Consider the following 14,590-nt stretch of genomic DNA (forward strand, 5'->3'; position numbering starts at 1 on the left):
CACTATAGCTTTTTACCACTTCCGTAAACAGGGGTCACCCCCATTTCTTCCCCATCCCGGTTTCCCATACCGGGCAGGGGCTCTCAGGTCAGGTAGCGGTCACCTCTGTCCCCTCCCTCCCTCCCCTTTTGTGCTTTCCGCTGGCTGCCACAGGACAGGCATCTTCTCTCTTTTCTGTCATCTCAGCCTCCCGCTGACACCACAGGGGCCGGGACCCAGGGTGTGGTGCCTCTCCCTCCTGCCATTTTGGCTCTCACGTCTGTTCCATGTTTGAACACACGTCGCACTACACCCAGCAGGAGGCAGTCACACTCGAACCACCCACACCTCGCCACGCCCTCGGCAATGGAGGCGCCTCCCCTCTCCCTGCAGCAGCTGATGGCGGCGGCGGTGCTGCTGCTCGCCGTCGTCTCCTCCCCTTTCACCGCCGCCCTCCTCTCCCCCAAGGGCGTCAACAACGAAGGTCCCTATCTCTCCCTTCTGCTATTTCCGAATCCATGGCTCTGCGGCTGTTTCTGCAGTCAAACCAAGAACCATGCCCGTCTCTGTTTTCTTGGATTGGTTTCTTGCTGATTTCGGGTCTGTCTGCCCGCCTGCCTGCAGTGCAAGCGCTGATTGGGATCAAGAGCCTCCTCAAGGACCCGCACGGCGTGCTCAGGAACTGGGACCAGGACTCCGTCGACCCCTGCAGCTTCGCCATGGTCACCTGCTCCCCAGACAACTTCGTCACCGGACTGTAAGCAACCCAAGCTCAATCACCCTCCTCCCACCACTAGTACTCCGACTGTTACACCTGCACCCATCTCTGTATGCAGTTGAGCTTCCCCTCCTAAGTTACAACCATTGGTCTATATGCAGGGAGGCGCCAAGCCAGAACCTCTCCGGCATCCTCGCCCCAGCCATAGGGAACCTGACCAGCCTGGAGACCGTGTGAGTGTCTTCCTCTTGACCTCTTTATCTTCTGATGATGGATATCCCTTTTTTACAAGGAAAATTTCCATTCAGAGTTCAACTCTTCATTTGTGACTGGAAGCTCTTACCATCCTTTTCTTTGGGTGCAGGCTCCTGCAGAACAACGTCATAACCGGCCCAATCCCGGCCGAGATCGGCAACCTTGCGAGTCTCAAGACACTGGACCTCTCCAGCAACAGATTCTATGGGGAAATCCCAGCATCCGTGGGCCACCTCCAAAGCCTCCAGTATATGTGAGCTCTGCTGCATTTACTTGGGACTTCCCATTTCTCTGTATTTATTATTTAATGCGCCAATCCCAAACTATACTGCTAGTAGTAAGTTAAGGTTGGTTGTAATTTGACCAGGAGGCTCAATAACAACACCCTGTCCGGGCCATTCCCTTCAGCATCAGCTAATCTGTCGCAACTTATTTTCCTGTGAGTGATATCTTGCTTACCAAGTACTAGTAATTCCCTTTATCGAAAACAAAAAAGAATTGCTACTCCTTCCTGTCTAGCTCACGGTGCACTTGTCCACTGCAGAGATTTGTCATACAATAACCTAAGTGGCCCAGTACCGGGATCTTTGGCAAGAACATACAAGTAAGGCCGCGGTTTAATTTGTGCTCCTTCCTGTTTGAATAACGTGTTGGAAGTACGGAACCTGTATCAAGTCTTAGGTGTAAGGTTTGTTCTGCTCTTGGTTCTCTTTCTATTGCAGCATAGTTGGAAACCCTCTCATATGCGATGCAAACATGGAGAAAGACTGCTACGGGACCGCGCAGATGCCAATTTCCTACAACCTGAATGGTTCGCAAGGCGCTGCGCCGACGAAGACTAAAAGCCACAAGTTTGCGGTCGCGTTTGGTGTTGTGACTGGTTGCATGACCTTCCTCTTCCTTGCTGCTGGGTTCTTGTTCTGGTGGAGACAGCGTCGGAACCGGCAGATCCTTTTCGACATGGATGGTAAGCGATGAAACTTCCATGCAGTTTTTGCATCTATTGGACTTCGGAGCCTGATGATTAACGAAGCACTGTTTCTAGTGCAGATCAACACATGGAGAACGTTAGCCTTGGGAATGCCAAGAGGTTTCAGTTCAAGGAGCTGCAGGTTGCAACCGACAAATTCAGCAGCAAGAACATACTTGGGAAAGGCGGCTTCGGACATGTGTACATGGGGCAGCTCCCCGATGGAACGCTTGTGGCTGTCAAACGGCTCAAGGACGGTAATGCTGCAGGAGGCGAGTTGCAGTTCAAGACCGAAGTTGAAATGATCAGCTTGGCGGTCCACCGGAACCTCCTCAGGATCCTCGGGTTCTGCATGACTGCCACTGAGAGGCTACTAGTCTACCCATACATGTCAAATGGAAGCGTCGCTTCACGCCTGAAAGGTCAGCATCTCAGTTTCCCGATCTGCCTACTTATTATGTTCCTTGATATCCCTTGCTTTACTAGGCTAGACAGAACTAGTTCATTTTGGACATACCCAAGGAAAGCAAGCTTCATTGCTTAGCAGTGGCTGTACTTGCCTTGCTTGTGCAGGAGTGCTCAGTTTCGGCTAAGCTTCCTCCCTGTTTTGTTCTGGTTACTAGTGACCTAGTCAAGCAAAGTAAATCTTTTCATGTTACCAAGCAACCATCCTTGTCTAGTAAGGCTAGGAGAATCTTAGCCCGAGAATCAAATGCCAGTAGGAGAACTGTTGGCCCTATAATAGACCCACTTGTCGTGCAGAATATGTTCGCTCTAGAATTTTCCCATCATGTCACGCCCAAAAAGAACGATGTAAAATTAAAAGTTGCAACCCGATAAGTGGAACATGAAAAAGACTTAGAATTGGATTCTTCCCTTTATTTTCGTTTTCTTTGGACATAGGTTTATCACAGAGCATATGATTCCTATCAAAAGAAATCGCCACTTTATTCTGGTGTAATTATTCCAGGAAAGCCACCTTTGGACTGGATCACCAGGAAGAGGATAGCCCTTGGAGCAGCAAGAGGTCTACTTTACCTTCATGAACAGTGTGACCCCAAGATCATCCACAGGGATGTCAAGGCGGCCAACGTCTTGCTGGACGACTGCTGTGAGGCCATCGTCGGGGATTTTGGGCTTGCAAAGCTCCTTGATCATCAGGACTCACACGTCACTACTGCGGTGCGGGGCACCGTTGGACACATCGCACCTGAGTACCTCTCCACTGGGCAGTCATCTGAGAAAACGGACGTCTTTGGCTTTGGTATCCTGCTGCTGGAGCTGATCACTGGCCAGACAGCAGTGGAGTTTGGCAAGGCATCAAATCAGAAGGGAGCCATGCTGGACTGGGTAATGAACTTCTGCAATCTACTTGAACAAAACTACTGCAAAATTTTACCTTTGTTGGAAGTTCTGCAAAATAACTTGAGCAAAGCTAATGGAATGACAGCATTGTTTAATGATCAGGTGAAGAAGATGCACCACGAGAAGAAACTTGATGTGCTGGTTGACAAGGGCTTGAGGAGCAGCTACGACCGGATTGAGCTTCAGGAGATGGTGCAGGTGGCGCTCCTGTGCACCCAGTACCTCCCAGGCCACCGACCAAAGATGTCAGAGGTGGTCCGCATGCTGGAAGGCGACGGGCTTGCAGAGCGGTGGCAGGCGTCACAGCGGGCCGACTCCCACAAGTTCACAGTACCTGAGTTCACCTTCAGCCGCTGCTACTCTGACCTAACCGACGACTCGTCGATGCTGGTGCAGGCCGTCGAGCTCTCTGGGCCAAGATGACATGATCACCAGGTGACATCACAATTTGAGACACCAGCAGCAGTCCTTGTACAGCATAAGAAATCCTATATAGATTTGGAAAACAATCCGTACTGAAGTAAAGTATAAATAGTGATGTATGTACCTTAGATTAATTGTACACAGGAGAGAGCACACTCCTTGTGACAGTATTAACCTATTAATATTACAGATAGTAGCTAAAACAATAAGAGTAGCAGTTATAGCTTGTAACAATAAGTGTCTCTTGAAGATGTAAAGTTTTGATTAGCTTGGCTTGTATATTCTTGTCTTTTTTTGCTACTTTTGTTGCAGGTTTTTCAGAATGAAACAGGAGCTAAAATCTTATCAGAATCCATTGTTGATGTGTATACATAACAGGTTGTGCAAAACCCTCAAAATACATGATGTATATCACTATATGTCTATATCTCCATTAATTCATATAGCCTAAACATATTTTATATAGTGTGACTGAAAATATACATATATCAGTATTATATAGTATCCCAGGCAAAACATTCTTATTTCCAGACAATCATCAACCATGAAAAGGAAAGGCGCAAACAAAAGTTTCTCCAGCTTAGGTGTTCACAAATCTGCAGCTCTTCCTGACCTCACCACCTGCAGGGTTGGTGATGTTGCCCATCTTGACCATGGAGTCTGAGAACTGCTTGAAGAACAGCGCGGGGTCAGCCCAGTACTTGTTGACCGTATCGGCCGTTGAGTACCCGGCGATACTTGACCACATCTCCTGGTCAGAGTTGAGGAGGCCCTCGCCCTTGATGAGCGTCTCGAAATAAGCATTATCGAAGGTGGAGGAAGTGTAGCTGTCCATGGCGCTGATGTTGTCGTCGCCACCATCCAAGGGGCAGATCTCCTTTAGCTTGCTGAGGTAGGTTGCTGATGCAGGGTTGCTCTTGGATGTCATCTCGAAGTCACCATATATCCTGTCCCGGAAGTTGGCGCACCGGGCAAATCCAATCGTGTGGGATCCTTAAATGCACATATATTTCTATTAAGCAGAGAAATAAATTTAATGTAAACCTGCAGCTGTCAAACGAAAATGAACATACCCACAAGGGCCACCATGTCAGTGGCGTCAAGGCCCTTCTCCCAGAACTTGGAAATAAGCGTGATGAGGCCCTGCTGAGGGGTGGGTATGTCTTTGTTTGCTAGGTCAAGACTTGCCTCCTTGGAGTCCAATCTTCCTACTGGGACATCCCAGTAAGGCCCACCCACCTGAAAGAATATGTTTCCTTTGTTGTGACATTTGTAATTTGTAAAGCTGTGTTTGCATGAAATGAATCTGGCTATGTGCATGGGAGTCTAGATACAAAGGCTGTTAGCCAAACAGTATCCAAATGGCATATCAGGTTTTATCAGACATCAATAGGTTATTTATTTTTGAAACGAAGCAGGTTATTTATGATGAAGTGGATGTAATGCTATACTGAGTTGTTCCAAAAATGAATCTTTCTAGTTTCTTGATTTCCTCAAATAGAAAGCCTAATATGAGACTGATGCTAGCAAAAGTGTGGGAGTGAGAAAAGAATTTTGTTTTATTTACCAAGACAGTAGCGTCCCTTGCTGCAATGGCAAGCAAATCCGCACAGGAAACTGTTCCAGGGCACTCAGCCTCCAGCTTTTCCTTGATCTTGTCAACCAGTTCAAACCCTTTTAACGAGTTCACATTCTGCTCTGCCTGCTTCTCTCCAATCAAGGTTGCCGTGTCGTCAAGCAGCACCGAGCCGTCACAGCCCTGCAACAAGCATCCAGATGATCAGAGCAAACGCAATACTGTTTAGGTAGAACACCAGGTTAGCGTGTGCAGTCAAAATATAGTGTTTAGGTAGTCAACCTGCACGAAACAGTCGTGGAAATGGAGGCGGAGCATCAGAGCGGCATTGCGTGGCTCGTCGCGCACCGCGCACTCCATCTCGGTCCGGACCACGTGCTCCACATTCGGGCATGTCTTCGCATAGTGCTCCAGGCTCAGGTTTGAAGGGTCTTGTGCCATCAGCAGTGGCACGGCCAGGAGGAAACAAGACACGGAGAGAGCAAACCTCCTGAAGCACAAGGCAGCTGCAGCCATCTTGATCTAGTTTTAGCTCTTGCTGTGTTTGGAACTTTAGATGGTTCAGGTGTTTTTGTGGTAAGTTTCTCGTTCTGCATTGAGCTTTATAGCGGATTAAGACAATCCTATGTTGTCTACGTGGCGTATGGAGAGAAATTGGTCAAGAGGGAGATGAGCTAACTCTGATGCGGTTGGTGGAGTAAGCAAGCAGAAAGTATCTGTAGCTCTGTGCTGTGGCATACTGAGTGGGTCAAAGGCTCTCTCTGTAGCAGTGTTTGGTGGCTTCAGGTCCACCAATACTGGAAAATCATAGGACTTGCAAAGGGGCAAAAACTATAATATTACATGCCTGCTGTCCTCTCCCTTTTTAATCATTTGGACGTCTCCAGTGCCATCTTTAGCAGAAGGAATTCAGATCTACAGGTGTTGAATGCCAGCTAGAAAAATTGCTATGTAATTTCTCATATTTGACTTACGTTGTTGAATGCCAGCTAGAAAAATTGCTATGTTACTTTGTTAGATCATCTTCCATGAATATGTGAAATTGACTCCAAAGTGTTAACACAGATGCATCCATCATACTGTTTGCAGAAACAGGGATGTAAATTCCTTCCAAACAAACAGAAACCAATAATTATGCGGAAGACATCTATACCAGTGAGGAAAACAAAAATGGAGGCAGCAGCGCTCAAAAAAGTTATGCGCAGGGACCAGAGAAGAGACTTAAATAGTACGGTCATATGCACAACAATTTGGAATATCTGGAAAGGAAAGAGACATGAGGATCTTACAGAAAACCAGACAGCTACAGTACAAGAAGTGTATGCCAAAGCCAAGGAGGATATGGTGCAAAGGAACATACCTTTTTAGCTTTTCCTCTGAATGTTAATCAACTACTTGTCTGTTTAAACCAGCCTGTAATAGTCAGTCCTCCAGGTGAACCTTCACTCGTTCCTGCTTGCCTTTTGGCATCTCAGGTGGAGTCCTCAACTGGTGACATTTTCTTTATTACTTTAGTTGTCACCATCTTCTAAATATCATGCGTCCTGGAGCCCATTCTTTCAGTTGTTTTGGCAACTCACCAATCACCACCTCTATATATACGCACCCATGAAATGGAATAAAGAAAGATTTGAGGAGGAAATATCTTTATGCTTTTAGATGTACATACAAGATAGAACTATTGACGGGGATAAGATATTTTCCCAACATATCATGCTATTGTATTTTGATCAAAATACCCGAGGAAAAATTTGGGTAGTATAACGAAGTAAGCTCTCTAAAACAAGTCACCATGATGTAGACTTGCATGAAAGTTTAACTTCTGTTAAAAGAATTGTGTGGAGATACACTTGGTCAACCATTGAGATTTGATAATATCTATTGCCCAGAAGAATGATCTGAAGCAACTTCATGCGCAATTCTAGTTTCTGTGCTACCATAGTACTCTGCACACCCTTAAAGGATGAAGGAAAATGCACAAATAGAAGTACTGGTACAAAATAATATATATTTTCGTCTAATGTTTGGCATAGAACTTATTTAAACCACCAAACAAGGAAATTCAATTATCAATCCACAAGGTATGTTTGGCTGACTCGAAAAACTAAGAACACTAATGGGAGTATTTCTAAAACAACATAGTACTAAAAGATGAATTCACCATTGATGGTGTGAAAGGGCTAGTAAGAAATGCATGACTCACAAGATCAGAGGCTTCACTGCTGGAGATGGATCTGCCTTCAAAACAAAAAATAAAAGATTTTCAGATAGAATGCGCGAGCGCAAGATGCAATGAACGTTCATTTTTTGGTTAGAAAGGGCTAGTAACAAATGCATAACTCAGAAGGTCAGAGGCTACACTGCTGGAGATGGATCTGCCTTCAAAACGAAAAATAAAATATTTCAGATAGAATGCGCAAGTGCGAGATGCAATGAACGTTCATTTATTGGTTAGAAAATCCTCATAGCTGACATAAGCAAGACGCATCGGTAAATTGAATTCTCCACTACGCACCATCTTAGATATTTTCAGATGATTGGGACGGCAAAGAAACTATCTAGTGACATGGCATGGGGCTTTTGAGCTTTTCTGAATATCGCAACCAGCTATCTCACACTTGAGGTTCCAAAATGCGGAACGGCTAAGGAGGAGCGCCAATGAATGGCAAAAAACCCTCATGCTTTGGAATCCATCAGAAGACACACGGCTTTCTCTTTTGCAAAAGGGTGTGCAACTGCACATAAAGATAGATGCAGCATCTTCCAGTCCCTTTGCCTTGCCACCTTTATACCATGATGGCTTCTAGTTCTCTCTAGTTTCTGCCTTTAGTCTTAATCCAGTCCAGGGAAAGAAAATTGCATCATTTAGGGCCAATCGTAGGATATATGCGAGAGTTCTCTCCGGATTTGCATCAGAAGCTGGTCAGCTCAACTGGAAAATGAATCCAGACTTAAAAAAGTGAACACAAGGATCTTCCCTAGATAAATTGGGACAATACTAATCAGAAAAGATTTAAGTCTTCTGAATGCAAACATGCAAAATTCTTTCCCCAGAAAGATGTTATATCAGCTCAAGCAGATTTAGCTGAAAAGGTGCATAAAATGTTTATCTGAATACGACTCTGCATCATAACAGCGGCACTGGTGCAGGATAGTGAGGCAGCAACATCCAACACTAATAACAAGCTAATCACACAAACATCCTCGCCCCCAAGAATGGTGCCAAGTGTCACTCCACTGACACTCTCTATTAGTACCCTGCACTGAACTGCCAACATAGCTGACCTTCCTCCACACTCACATATGCAGTGCATGAAAACCTAAGAAAGAGCCATGAAAGGTAGAGGAACAGAAGAAGAAACATACACAGATATCTAGGGAAATAGTAGCTACTACATTCATTAATACCCCTTACATGGTCTGTGTGGTGCAAGCCACAAGGCCTCCTTGTTCATGAACTCCAATTCCAGCAGCACCATTTACGAGGAGGCGGTTGGGCAAGAGGGGAGCTGGAGCAGGCCGTGTGACGGATGTTGCATGGTGCCAAGCGTGGTGTACTGCCACGCCGACTCCGCATACCTCTGCGCGTCTTGTGATGTGCGGATCCACAGTGCAAACCGTGTGGCCTCGCGCCATGAGCGCGTGTGCCTCTCCGAGGCCCACGAGCATGCACCAGCGCTGCTGCAATGCCGCACAGACGCTGTAGCGTCTTGCGCCGCCTATGAAGCACAGGCGCACTACGCAAACCTGCTCGCCGGGATGCACCAGTGCGTGCCTGTGGTTTCGCACCCGGCCACAGCCATTCCGGCTGCTTCTTTACTTGCTGAGGCAGCAGTCACCACTAACATCCTCAGCTGCAAGGAAGAGGAGGCGTCTTGGTTGCTACTCAGCAAAAATTCTGCTAACCACAATTGCAGTGGCGACAACAGGAGCAGCAGCACATACTTTGGTGAAGTGGATGAGTATTTTGATCTTGTCGGGTACAATTCCTACTATGATAGCCGCATGAACAACAACCGAGCGCAGTACGTGATGCAAGAACAGCAACATCTGCAGCCGATGCAAAAGGAATATGCAGAGAAGGAAGGGAGCGAGTGTGTGGTACCTTCGCAGTTTGCTACCGTGAGTAAGCCCCAGCAGAGTGGTTATGCACTTGTGGGGGCAGAGCAGGCTGTATCGATGACTGCTGGGGTCAGTGTTTACACAGATTCAGTCAACAACAGCGTGAGTTCATCTATTATTATGGCATTACAATTTACATTCATGCTATAATTTGTTTAATTTAGAGTTCATGCTACTTCATTTGAAAGACCATCTGAAATAAAATGCTAAGACCAACCAGTGTATAAAGTTTTTGGTGCAAGTGAAACGCGGGTATTTAGTGTTTCCTCACCCTTTCTGTTTTTTCTTCAACTTTTTCCACTTCTAGGCAGACAACCTTAGCTGATTATTTCCAAAATAGAACTGCGTCATAGCCACTCCAAAGAAACGTACACAGCTCATCTCTAGGCAGATTAATTGATTTGTTCGTGTACTAAACATAGAACATCAAAGTAAGACTACTAACTAAAAAGCCAGTCTCTCTCAAAACAACTAAACAGTCAATCCATAACTCTGCCAACTAGAGAAGTACACAATTCATGTCAAGTAAAGCATCAGTCATTAAAAGAGAACTGCTGTCATAGACACTCAAAAGAAAATACACAACTTATCCCCCACACAGATGAAATGATTATTTGTGTACTTCTACACACAGAACACCCAGGTAAGCTCAGTAAGTAAATAGTGGATCCATGTTAACCCACAAATTGTCTTCCAGCTAGGAAAGTACACAATTCATCTCTAGGAAAGTACACCAACTAATTAGAACTGCCGTCACAGACACTCCAAATAAAAGTATACAACTAATATCTAGTTTATTGATTTATAGTTTCTTCACATGAAACACCCAAGTTTTTTTCAGTAACTAAAAAGTCACTCCATAAGCAAACTCGCAAGTTTTCTTCCAACTAGAAACTAAGGTCTGTGTTTACCAACCTTTTTATAGATACCAAATAATAAATGAAAGTACATGAGATATTATCAGATACTCCCTCTGTTCCATAATTCTTTCATAGCTAATAAGTCAAATGTAGATTTTATCCCTGAGTGCAACTTTACAAAAATAATTACTATGCAACAGTAAAAAGAGTTATTAAAACTTATGTACATTGAACTAAATAAAACCCATCTACATATCATTGAAGGGTTTCTGACCATTTTTCAATTCCATTTCAGATATCGTTATCATCAATGGAAGGGGGAATAGTACCAGACAATACGGTGGTAGATCTGCCCCACTCCATCATCCCTACACCTGCTCGAGCCAGCAGCCTCCACTCAGGTCCTCCACTTCAGATGCCACTACACTTCAGCTCCATGGACAGAGAGGCCAAAGTCCTCAGGTACAAGGAGAAGAAGAAGACCAGAACGTTCGAGAAGACCACACGTTACGCAACAAGGAAAGCTTATGCTGAAGCACGGCCGAGGATCAAGGGCCGCTTCGCGAAAATATCAGAAGCGGAAATGGAAGTGGACCAGATGTTCTCGGCTGCAGCTCTGTCTGACAGTAGCTACAGTACTGTTCCATGGTTTTAATGAGACTCTATGAGACATTACATTAGCATATATATGTACTTACCAGAACAATAAGGTCCAGTGCAAGCAGTTCAGGTAGATCGGTGCTCCGAATAATTGTGTGGTATGTGAACCTTAATTGATAAGGTATCTTAGTAGCCATGTTTTGCTTTCTATATTTGAGATAGAAAAATATGCATTATGGGATACTTGCTCGGTCGCTTTGATATTTCAAGTGAACAAAGAGCAGTATTAACTATTGAAGGATGGATTGTGAATGCCTGCATAGATCACTATGGGATCATTGGATATTTGGATTGTCACTAAGAATGAAAGATTGGTTTTGTTAACTAGCTTATATTGACTGGAATCATAACAGAAGTCAAAGCTCGTTTATTTGCTGACCCCCAATGACCGAGCAACAATCGTCTCTCACCTTGCTTCTGCTAACCAGCTTAGGTTGAATGGAATCAAATCTTGTTTCCTTACCAGATGGCAGATGGAAGATACTGCTGGGGTTTGCTCCAGATATTAACGTTTTGGTCGAGTCCTCAACCCACACAAAAGCCTGCATGATTTTTCCTGAATGAAACGTGCATAAATCCAAAAATGCTCTCTCATTCACAGACAACTCCGTGGCAAACAAAGATGAAGCTGTCAAAGCGCTTTCGGATCTATGCACATTTGCATTCGCATTGCGTTCTGTTCTTTCAGTGAACTGCATGTATCTAAATGGTTCCAAGGAACAATGGGACTTTGGCTAGGTTTATCCATGAACAATCTGATAAAGGCACTATAGGGTGTATCTTGACAGCTGTATCCAAAGCGCAATCAAAATCTGTTTGCTAGATGACTTTGGTTCTTGGTAAGTCCACATGCTCATTACACATTCAAAATTCTATGTAAAAGAGGGAGACTGGTAAGCAACATTGTCCTGGATCTTGAGCCTTGAGGGCAGAAAAAGGACCTCCAGCTTATTGCTTGTAGACATGAACATTGCAAAATTCAGACAAGGAAACAACAATGATTCAGTGGAACATTCATGAGAGGATTTGTCGATTCCTCCTTCACGCATTACTGAGATCAACATTTCCATGCTCCGGGATCCTTGTGAGGCAAAAATAGCTTCGTGGAAACCTAGCGACAGAGGAGGCTAGAAGTATACTAGCACTGTTCTTCGTTGTCTGAAACGAACGCAGCCAATACGAAGACCTCGGCGGATGCAAAGAGCGGATGATACGTATACCTCGGCGCTTCCGCGGCACGGATGGCGAAACCCCCGGCGCGGGTCGGACCGTTGGCATTGGGTGGCAGTGCGGCGCCGCCGCCGCGTGCGCCGTTTCGTGCGTCGGCGGGGGGCGGAGCTGACCAGGTGATAGGCTCGTTCGTTGGGCCGTCCGAGCGTCCGGCCTGGATATAGATCAGACACGTGTTCGGCTGAAGCCTATTTGACTGTTCAGACGAACATGAGAGAAATCGTTTGAGAAGTCTGACCTTCACAAAAGGAATCTACCGCACGAGACAAGTGACGCGTTGTGGTAACAGAAAATTCTTGGAAAGTGGTCTCTCTATATGCCACGCGTCGCAAGAGGAAGTAAGATGAGGATGAGGGAGGATGAGAGAAGACAGCGGGAGTCAAGATGTAAGTGGCTCATCCGCTGGACGTAGTTTCAGCAACATATGCAATTAGCAAATTTTGTACCAGCCACTTCCGATTTCTAGCAGTTCTGTGTGGCTCAGTGACGCCGCGACAGCCGCTCCACGATATGTGGCTCGCACTAAGTATGCTAGTGCAATGATCGATCTTACTGGTAAAACATCACCCGCTTCGCTCAACCTCGTTCCAGCGTATAGCCGGAGCATGCCCATGCTTGTACGTACACTAGATGGTGAAACTTTTTCACCCTGGACAACTAAATAAAGTTGTAAAAGTTGGGATGTTACAGTTGCATACAAGGATTGATATGATGTGCCTCTTGTTTGCCGTGACCCATTGCTTATGTGCGCGTGGGATTTGCGGCCGAGGGGATGAAACCTTTGTTATAATTAAACACAACAAACAAAACAAAGCACGAACTATGCAAAGCATACATGAGAAACAAGATTTGAACGTGGAAAAATATGTCAAACAAATAGAAGAAAAAAATCATGAATGCCAGCCATCAAAACTTCATTATACGTGAAGTGTGATGAATGCCACATACTACAAATGAAGTGATTGACAAATGAAGCGATTAACGCTAGCAGGTGGCTGGCAAGATTTTTATATATAGGCGGTGATGATGATCCATGCTATGAGCCGACCTGTTGGCTAACTTCAAACTCCACTCCCCTCGGCCCAAGCCTACTAGCAATGGTGAAAGTGCATCGAGCCCCCATGGGTGGTTTAGTAATTAATGACAATCTCTATGGACTAATGTTTGCATTGAGTGTTACTTGTAGGATTTATTCATAGGCAATGGTTGAACTATATGTTGGCTTTAAGGTTGCAAGAAGAACAAAATGAAGAAGATCAAGTGTCAAGTATGTCTTGAAGAAGAAGATAGTGTGAGCTCTCATCCATATCCTCAAGACATGAACATAAGGAAGAAAGAAGAAATGGTGTGCAAGTTTAAGATGAGCTATCCCGAGAAGATCATATGCTTGAAGCTTGCAATTCATATTGTTTTCATGGGTATGTGAAGGTGCACCAAAGAAGAAGCTCTCCCATATTAGTGTATGGGGGAGAGATCCACAAGACTTCATCGAGCAAGGACATTCAAGAAAGGCGTTCCACTTGTTGCGGTCAACAACGTCATCATCGAACTCAAGTGAAATGCGCAAGGTTAAGGTTTGATCTTGATAGGGTTTCTTTCTTACCGGTCTCGTGATGTAGTTGAGAGACCGGTTTATAGGATAGATGGTCGTACTATGAAGAGGGCTCTCGAGCGAGTAACTCGATTGTATCCTTCGGAGATAGCTTAAATCCTTACATCCTTGCATCATCTTTCTTGCTTCTTATTTTGTTCTTATCCATGAGATGACTTAGAATGAGATGACTTAGAGCTTGTGTTAATCTCCATGACAAGCTCTAGTTTATCAAGAACGGATTTTGCACGGAAAACTTGTTACATTTTCAAGGTTGGAGGTTTTACCGGTTTGTCTTTTTTAGATAGGTTAAACCTATCATCATTTGTTTCTATCCTCCCTTGTCGTACTATGATGGTTCCCTTCACGATCTTTTAGATCTTGTTACTAGTTTCAAAACGATCCCAAGATCATCAAAATCGGAGTCTGGATGCTCAAGTTATGTATGGTCCTAGTGGGGGCGGATTATCCGGGCTGGATTATTTGGAAATATTTGGGCCCAAAAAATGGCTAAGGACTTTCGCGAAATGCTCCTAGTATACCACCCGGATATTTGGTCGGATATTCCATCTTGGGGGCCAGATATTCCATCTTGGGGGCCAGATATTCCATCTTGGGGGCCGGATAATCTGGCATGGGAAGTGATACATGCATTTTACATCATCACTATTGCTACATATATGTTTATTTTTTATTGATATTTGCCATCATACATCATTATTTATGCATTTTAGTTGATTTTCAGGACTTCCCTACAAAGTCCCCTTCATTGGTATTTAACTTCTGGGAGGCGGAAAACCTGCTTTTTTCATTTTTTATTGTTTGAGGAACCTTCTGGACA

General features: G+C 44.8%; 3 protein-coding genes across 4 annotated transcripts; 2 read left to right on the top strand and 1 right to left on the bottom strand.

Moving 5' to 3' along the window:
* Positions 1-299: 299 nt before the first annotated feature.
* On the top strand, positions 300-3,909 carry LOC124646730 (LRR receptor kinase SERL2-like). Its single transcript, XM_047187075.1, has 10 exons — positions 300-463; positions 604-736; positions 859-930; positions 1,062-1,205; positions 1,320-1,391; positions 1,497-1,556; positions 1,675-1,919; positions 2,003-2,344; positions 2,893-3,272; positions 3,390-3,909. The coding sequence occupies exons 1-10, from the start codon at positions 346-348 to the stop codon at positions 3,708-3,710; spliced, it is 1,887 nt and encodes a 628-aa protein (XP_047043031.1). The 5' UTR covers positions 300-345; the 3' UTR covers positions 3,711-3,909.
* Positions 3,910-4,213: 304 nt separating this feature from the next.
* LOC124675652 (peroxidase 11-like) lies at positions 4,214-6,042 on the bottom strand. Of its 2 annotated transcripts, XM_047211724.1 has the most exons (5): positions 5,966-6,031; positions 5,569-5,876; positions 5,278-5,469; positions 4,784-4,949; positions 4,214-4,703 (listed from the first exon to the last, which is right to left on the bottom strand). In XM_047211724.1, the coding sequence occupies exons 2-5, from the start codon at positions 5,800-5,802 to the stop codon at positions 4,291-4,293; spliced, it is 1,005 nt and encodes a 334-aa protein (XP_047067680.1). In that variant the 5' UTR covers positions 5,803-5,876; positions 5,966-6,031; the 3' UTR covers positions 4,214-4,290. The 2 variants fall into 2 exon arrangements, with proteins under 2 accessions (XP_047067680.1, XP_047067672.1); XM_047211716.1 differs by having other exon boundaries at positions 5,569-6,042.
* Positions 6,043-8,581: 2,539 nt separating this feature from the next.
* LOC124675663 (zinc finger protein HD1-like) lies at positions 8,582-11,078 on the top strand. Its single transcript, XM_047211738.1, has 2 exons — positions 8,582-9,510; positions 10,564-11,078. The coding sequence occupies exons 1-2, from the start codon at positions 8,740-8,742 to the stop codon at positions 10,921-10,923; spliced, it is 1,131 nt and encodes a 376-aa protein (XP_047067694.1). The 5' UTR covers positions 8,582-8,739; the 3' UTR covers positions 10,924-11,078.
* The last annotated feature ends 3,512 nt before the right edge of the window (positions 11,079-14,590 follow it).

The sequence above is a fragment of the Lolium rigidum genome, chromosome 1 (assembly GCF_022539505.1).
Source record: "Lolium rigidum isolate FL_2022 chromosome 1, APGP_CSIRO_Lrig_0.1, whole genome shotgun sequence".
Lineage (NCBI taxonomy): Eukaryota > Viridiplantae > Streptophyta > Magnoliopsida > Poales > Poaceae > Lolium > Lolium rigidum.